Genomic DNA, 8,267 nt, shown 5'->3' with positions numbered 1-8,267 from the left:
ACTCTGGAGATGAAACACAAAAGGTAACACAGTTTGGTTCAAAACTGATTTTACACAAGCAGAGTGTTTGTAAGTAAACAATAAAAATTAATAATAATAATAATTCTTTACATTTATATAGCACGTTTCTCACTACTCAAAGCGCTTTACATAGTGAGTGTGGAGCCACTTTGAGTAGGATCTACCCGGATGATTGCAATGGCAGCCATTTTTATGCCAGTACACTCACCACATTTGAGCTATTAGGTGGTGAAGTGGTGAAAGAGATAGCCAATTAGAAACAAGGGATGATTAGGGGGCCATGGTGGGCAATTTAGTCAGGACATTGCAATGCACCCTACTTTTTATGAAGGATACCCAGGGATCTTTAATGACCACAGAGGGTCAGGACCACCTATTTTACGTCTCATCTGAAGGATGGTGCCCCTTTTTTTTTAAAAAAAAAAAAACAACACCGTGTCCCCATCACTGCACTGGGAAATTGGGATCCACATTCGGACCAAAGGGTAAACACCCAATGCATGGCCTCACCAACACCTCTTCCAGGCAGCAACCCAAGCTTTTCCTGTTTGGTCTCCTGTCCAAGTACTGGCTGGGTCTGACACCTGTAAGAATTGTTCGCTGTCACGATGTGTGACACATGGCAATGGTCCCTGTCTGTCACCACAGTCTTTTGACCATAGTTCCAGCAATGATTAGCTGTTTACTACAATGTACGCCACTGCTAGAAGACCTGTTGAACAGTGTGGTTTGACACACTTGCAAAGTTGGCAACTGTCTGTAAGCTACGGCCAAACGCAATAACCCTTTTATGCCAATTATTCACGTCTGTTGTGCGACCAATTTGAGAAAACCAAACACATGTGACACACCACTACGCCTGGACACTCTATAAGTCCTGTAGTACAAGACACAGCTGTTTGTAACGTGATATTCAAAATGGGGTGTCCTCTGTTGGTGTCTGAATTATGTCTCAGCTATTATACAATTTTTTTTTGTCCAGTCAGCTTATATACACTGATCTGTCACAACATTTAAACTACCGACGGGTGAAGTGAATAACACTGATTAAAAACTTTTACAATGCCATCTGATGAAGGGTGGGCTATAGTAGGCAGCAAGAGAACAGTCAGATCTTGAAGGTGATATGCTGGAAAGAAGCAGAAAAAAATGGGCAAGTGTAAGGATCCAAGCAACTTTGACAAAGGGCCAAATTGTGACGGCTAAATGACTGCATCAGAGCATCTCCAGAATGTCAGGTTTTGTGGGATTGTTCCCAATATGCGGTGGTTAGTACCTACCAAGAGTGGTCCAAGAAGTGACAATCTGTGAACCGACGACAGGTCATGGGTGCCGCATGTGGGGAGAGAAGGCTAGCCTGTCTAGTCCAATCGCACAGAAGAACTACTTTAGCACAGACATAGTGATGGCAGAACAGACAGCGGGTCACAGCTTGCTGCACAGCCACAGACCAGTCAGAGTGCCCATGCTGACACCCATCTACTGCCGAAAGAACCTACAATGGGCATGTCAACATTAGAACTGCACCATGGAGCAATTGTAGAAGGTGGCCTGGTCTGCTGACTCAGATTTTCTTTTAGATCGCGTGGACGGCCAGGTGTGGGTGATCATTCACTTAGTGCATCCTGCTGCCATTTTTTCTCTATGGCAAGAAGGCAAGTCTGTGAGGCAGTGTGACACTCTGGGTAATGGGGAAACCTTAGGACAAGGAATTCATGTGGATCTAATTAGACATGCTGCTAATGTCTTGGTGCAGATACCACAGGGGACCTTCAGAGGTCTTGAGGATCGACAGGTCAGAGCTGTTTTGGTAGCACAATGAGGACCTACACACTATTAGGGAGTTGCTTTTAACTTTCTGGCTGATCAGTGTAAAATACATAAAGCATGAAGCTGCAAAGAAACGCCCATGTCAAAAATGGACAGAATCCGTACCCAGCACCTTAGCTAGCTGCTCGATAAAGACTTGCTAAGTCACTGACCTACTTTTCTGACAAGCATGACTTGGTTTTCAGAAGGGGCCACCTAATCTAGAAGAAACAGTGCAAGTGCTTCATTTCCAAATCTGAAATGGGAAGAGCACCTAATTTATGGCTTCCTATCAAGCACTGCTACTACTTGAGGTTTACTTTTATAGGAAGGAAAACCAAAAAAGTTACCTGTGAATACTGGATTGTGTTCTTGTTTATTATGAAGAAAATCATTATATTTCTCATGAGCACCCCGAAATAGGGTGCCGATTCTGACCTTTTCCAATTATTTCAGCTAAGAACGGCAACTTGGACGTTGGTCTAAGGTTGCTTCAATTTGAGTGATCTAGAATTGGTTTATTTAGTAATAGTTTAATTATAGTCACCCGCCATTAACTGCAGGTGTCAGGAAGGACATACAGTGCATCCTGAAAGTATTCACAGCGCATCACTTTTTCCACATTTTGTTATGTTACAGCCTTATTCCAAAATGGATTAACTTCATTTTTTTCCTCAGAATTCTATGCACAACACCCCATAATGACAACGTGAAAAACGTTTACTTGAGATTTTTGCAAATTTATTAAAAATAAAAAAATTGAGAAAGCACATGTACATAAGTATTCACAGCCTTTGCCATGAAGCTCAAAATTGAGCTCAGGTGCATCCTGTTTCCCCTGATCATCCTTGAGATGTTTCTGCAGCTTCATTGGAGTCCACCTGTGGTAAATTCAGTTGACTGGACATGATTTGGAAAGGCACACACCTGTCATATCTAAGGTCCGACAGTTGACAGTTCATGTCAGAGCACAAACCAAACATGAAGTCAAAGGAATTGTCTGTAGACCTCCGAGACAGGATTGTCTCGAGGCACAAATCTGGGGAAGGTTACAGAAAAAATTCTGCTGCTTTGAAGGTCCCAATGAGAACAGTGGCCTCTATCATCCATAAGTGGAAGAAGTTCGAAACCACCAGGACTCTTCCTAGAGCTGGCCGGCCATCTAAACTGAGTGATCGGGGGAGAAGGGCCTTAGTCAGGGAGGTGACCAAGAACCCGAAGGTCACTCTGTCAGAGCTCCAGAGGTCCTCTGTGGAGAGAGGAGAACCTTCCAGAAGGACAACCATCTCTGCAGCAATCCACCAATCAGGCCTGTATGGTAGAGTGGCCAGATGGAAGCCACTCCTTAGTAAAAGGCACATGGCAGCCCGCCTGGAGTTTGCCAAAAGGCACCTGAAGGACTCTCAGACCATGAGAAAGAAAATTCTCTGGTCTGATGAGACAAAGATTGAACTCTTTGGTGTAAATGCCAGGCATCACGTTTGGTGGAAACCAGGCACCGCTCATCACCAGGCCAATACCATCCCCACAGTGAAGCATGGTGGTGGCAGCATCATGCTGTGGGGATGTTTTTCAGCGGCAGGGACTAGGAGACTAGTCAGGATAAAGGGAAAGATGACTGCAGCAATGTACAGAGACATCCTGGATGAAAACCTGCTCCAGAGCGCTCTTGACCTCAGACTGGGGCGACGGTTCCTCTTTCAGGACAACGACCCAAAGCACACAGCCAAGATATCAAAGGAGTGGCTTCAGGACAACTCTGTGAATGTCCTTGAGTGGCCCAGCCAGAGCCCAGACTTGAATCCGATTGAACATCTCTGGAGAGATCTTAAAATGGCTGTGCACCGACGCTTCCCATCCAACCTGATGGAGCTTGAGAGGTGCTGCAAAGAGGAATGGGCGAAACTGGCCAAGGATAGGTGTGCCAAGCTTGTGGCATCATATTCAACAAGACTTGAGGCTGGAATTGCTGCCAAAGGTGCATCGACAAAGTATTGAGCAAAGGCTGTGAATACTTATGTACATGGGATTTCTCAGTTTTTTTATTTTTAATAAATTTGCAAAAACCTCAAGTAAACTTTTTTCACATTGTCATTATGGGGTATTGTGTGCAGAATTCTGAGGAAAAAAATGAATTGAATCCATTTTGGAATAAGGCTGTAACATAACAAAATGTGGAAAAAGTGATGCGCTATGAATACTTTCCGGATGCACTGTATACAGTATACCTACAATCTGTTTGTTATCAACTGAAGGAAAGGCGGTTTTGTGTTCCTGTGTATTTAAACAAATCTGCGCCTTTATACATACTAATTCTGTATGAAGCGATTTGTAAAAATGTATACTTCCATTTTACCTGAGAAGTTATCACTGCCTTCTATACCAAAATAAACCAAATTGAACAGAGTTTTGGGGCAGCACACCAAAATGGATAAGGCCTCTTTTAACACAATGAGAAAATGTCATACTTGCATTGCAAACGCTACCAATTAAATGTACATACAGCTATGAAGATATAATACATGAAAAGAAAATGAGAGTCAAATTATGGTGAGTGTTCGCCCTTTTATTGCTTGAAAGACGCTATATTGGCACACGCCTCTCGAGAGGCCTACTGAACGGATTGAACAGATAACGCAGTAAATATTGAAGCGTGCACATCACAGGTCAATTTTTTTTTTTAAATTAATTCAGTTGTACAGTTCATCTTAAATATATCACAGCACTTTAACCTTTCTTTCTTTACTCCCTTCCTGTATTGCTGCATACATGCGCGCTCCGTCCTACTCCTTTAATTTATTCTGTGATCCTTTCAAAATTCGATCATATCAAGGAAAGCAAAACGAAGGAATATCAACACACACACTCGCTACCTTTTCTCACACTGCTATTTTGTTCCAACTCCCCACTGTAACTGCATCTATCTGCCATTTGTCTTCGGCAAACTTACAAACCCCACCTCCCGTTGTGCGATTGGCTTAACAAGGACACATCGTGACGACTACGATTGGTTCACAGGTCTGACCATCATTCGGGTACACGGCCTTGTTACCCACGCGCAGCAAACCAGCGCGACGCTAAAACGGCCAGCCAATAGCAGTTCGAAGATGGGTTACGCTTCCGTCGCCAATCCACCAACCCTGCGTTGCGTTTTACCCACGTGCGACTTTCGCGGCAAAAAGGATTTGGCGCGTAAACGTCTTCCTTGTCGCATCAGCTGGCGTTCGGCAAAAACAAAAGCAGTAAAAGTGGAAAGAGAGCGCGGCGGAAAAGGAGAGCAAAACGAACACCGGGGGACGGGGCTCAACACTTGCGACTGCTTTGGGGGCACGAGAGCAAGGAGGGTGTTACAGCCAATTCAGCAAACAGCTGCGACTGGCCGGTTATTTTTGCGTGAAGTAAGCCGGGGTGGCGTCCCTTCACTCGCTGTGTGGAATACGGAGAGGAAGCGCCACGCGTACCTTCTGTGGCAGACTTCGGCTGCACGTGGGTGGTTTGTCTCCGGCGTGTGACAGATGTACACGCAGCGAGTCTGCCTTTTCATTAACCGGCTAAATGTAATGGAGCCACTCACTTGATTTTGATATAGCGCCGCCCTTTAACCTGGACATGCGAGCAGCTGGGTGTGCGACCGGAAACGTGTGAAGAGCTAAGTTCGCCTAGCCGCGAGGCACGCTCCCCCAATGGCCGGCACCTTTTAAATGCCCTCCGCACAAAAGAAAGAGAGCGCGAGTGGCGAGCCCCTTTTGCGCCGCCCCGCCGGGAGCGACCACAGTGGTGGCGCGCCGGGCCGCCTGCGATCCTAAACTCGGGGCTTCTGGGAGAGACAATGCAGAAGTGCCGGCTCTGTATAGCTGGATAAATCGGCTCTTAATTACAACTTTTCACCTTTTTGTTTTTGTAAATTCGGGGTAATATTAAGGGATCTTTGCTTTGGGGAGTCAGCGTGCATTTGTTTAAGCGTTCACATTTGGAATAGGCATTTTTTCAGATTAATCACATGCTGGCCGCTCCCGATTAGGCGAGAGTCTCCGCAGCTTTACGTGCCACGTTTTAAGCCCACCGAGTCGCGCTTTCTCAAGGACTTTTTGAGAAATCTTTGCCGATCTCACTAATGTCTGTCCAAGTCGGCTACCATACTCCAAATCAAATGCCAGAAGAGAACTGTGCGTAGTGCGCGACTGGCCATGTCAGAGCAGCTCATCTCTGCCCAGACCTCGGAGGATCTTTTAGCCAACTTCGAAACGATTCTGAGTGCGGGGAGCATCGAGTTCGGCGAGGAGCAGCAGATCGTCATCATTTCGACCCCAGCCAGCGCAGACGTGCACCCAGCTGTGTCGAGTGCCGCCGGTGACATCCTGTTCTTTGCCACTCCGCAGAGCTCGGGACACGACGACGAAGGGAGGAGACCCGCTTTGGGGCGGCCGCCGGTAAGTGCCAGTAAACGCGTGGGCGGGGCGTGCCAAAGGTCTCTACCTGGACCTTAAACTCTCTGCCCAAATATTTCACCTCTTGCTGTTTTTCACTGGTGTTCTAGAATGCTGTTCGCCTGTTGCACTCTACCTACAGGGGGAGCACTTTCTGGATCCAAAGTTTATTTTTATTTTTTTTTTGTACTGCAGAAGTGAAAAATGATGTCCTGGCTGCCCTTTAACTGGGCTGTGACCTTGTGATTTGTCAGTCGTCTTGGCCAAACTGGCCAGGTAATATGTTAGTATGACGCGTAATCTGAATTTTAATGTCCAGAAAGTACTAGATGAATTGAACTTTATTTGACCCCAGAGGGAAATTTTGGCCTTTTACAGAAGCTCTTCAAATAAATAAATACACATATATACACTCACAATGCCCAGACACGGAATTCTGGGCTAACCTGCTTGGCCTGCTGCCACCATAACCCTTATCAGGGAAAGTCGTTTTAGCAAACAAAGTGGGCAGATTCACTCCCACCAGCTCTCCCAGTATGTGACTTTTTCACCAGAGAAATTATGGGAACAGTTGTGGTATATTGGTAAAGAGTTATTGCAGTGCGCATTACTGTAAGATGCCCTATTAAATAGCTGCCAGGGAAGAAACATTGAATGCTTTGTCATTTGTGCGGGTAAACACAGAAGTCGGTACTTGTGTACTAAACGGACGGATGGCACACCAAATTGAAGAGGGGAGGTTGCATAAGGTTTCCCCCTGCCCTTTCTGGTGTTGGGCTCCGTGGGGGAGGCTTCATTGCCGTCCGTTTAGTACACAAGTACCCAGAAGTCTTACCATTGAGGAATCTTCCGCTGAACATGTGACCTCCCTGTGGACGAGGTGTTAGATTAGGGGTCTTCAGGTTTGGTCTTGGAGGGCCGCAATGGCAGCAGGTGTTTACATAATTAGATAGACAGATAGATAGATCTTTATTGTCATTGTCACTTTTACAAAGGAACAACGAAATTGAAGAAGTTAGAAGCCAGTACTTGTTATCCAATATAATGACTTGCTAATGCCTTCATTCTTATACAGCGGGTTATTCAAAAAGGCTTTTATATTTTGAGATTATCATCCAAATGAATTGCGGCCTAGAACAGATGAGTACTTCTCAGTCCTTAAAGGGTAAGTTTGTTATTCCTCAAGTCCAAGTTATTTCTTCACAACCATGGTATATCTTGTGAAAATGTCTTTCTAAAATGAAACATTTTTTATAAATTAAAAAAAAAAGTCTGTTCTTGCACCTTATAATGAGGATGAAGGGTACATGTGTCCAAACATGAAAAAAAGGCTTAAACTTACCAAGTAACATCCAGTTTTTAAGCTCAAAAATGTCATGTCTTGATATTCCATCAATATTATAAGAGTCTATCCACGTTGCTTTAGAAAGCAATTTAAAAAAAAAAATTAAGCTGTTTGTGAAATTCAGACATCTTAGAAGGAAGCCACCCCTGCACCTCATCTTTCTTTGGGCAACCTTTCACCCCATCAGGATTAGGGTTTCGTCTGGCTCATTTTGTGAATGCTGCTCACTCCATTTTCTTTTTGGGAATCGACTCCTTTTGGGTACATTTTCTATCAGGATAATGTATCTTTTTAAAATTGGAAATATGTTTGACTATGAAGATGAGGATACATTAGCACAATCTGGATGGGAACAGGCCATTCAGCCCAACAAAACCAGTCCTGTCCACTTAATTCTTCCAAAAATAACATCAAGTCGAGTTTTGAAAGTCCTGCTGTCTATCAGACTACTCGATCATGTATTCCATGTGTCTGGGGTTCTCTGTGTGAAGACAAACGTCCTAATGTTAGTGCAAATTTACCCCTAGCAAGTTTCCAGTTGTGTCTGTGTGTTCTTGATTAACTTATTTTAAAGTAAGTCTTGATCAACTGGACTAATTTCCTTCCTAATCTGATGCTGTTCAATAATGTCTCCTTATATTCTCCCTTTGTTTAAACTGTTAAGG

General features: G+C 44.5%; 1 protein-coding gene across 1 annotated transcript in view; it reads left to right on the top strand.

Moving 5' to 3' along the window:
- Window positions 1–4,960: 4,960 nt before the first annotated feature.
- Window positions 4,961–8,267, top strand: part of e2f1 (E2F transcription factor 1) — a 32,322-nt gene continuing 29,015 nt past the window's right edge. The window contains exon 1 of the mRNA XM_028812393.2: window positions 4,961–6,260. Coding sequence (XP_028668226.1) covers window positions 6,018–6,260 — 243 coding nt within the window. The 5' untranslated portion in view covers window positions 4,961–6,017. The remainder of the gene's footprint in view (window positions 6,261–8,267) is intronic.

Source organism: Erpetoichthys calabaricus, chromosome 10 (genome assembly GCF_900747795.2).
Source record: "Erpetoichthys calabaricus chromosome 10, fErpCal1.3, whole genome shotgun sequence".
Classification (NCBI taxonomy): domain Eukaryota; kingdom Metazoa; phylum Chordata; class Cladistia; order Polypteriformes; family Polypteridae; genus Erpetoichthys; species Erpetoichthys calabaricus.
The sequence above is the reverse complement of the archived record's forward strand: the minus strand, read 5'-3'. Positions and strand labels throughout refer to the sequence as shown.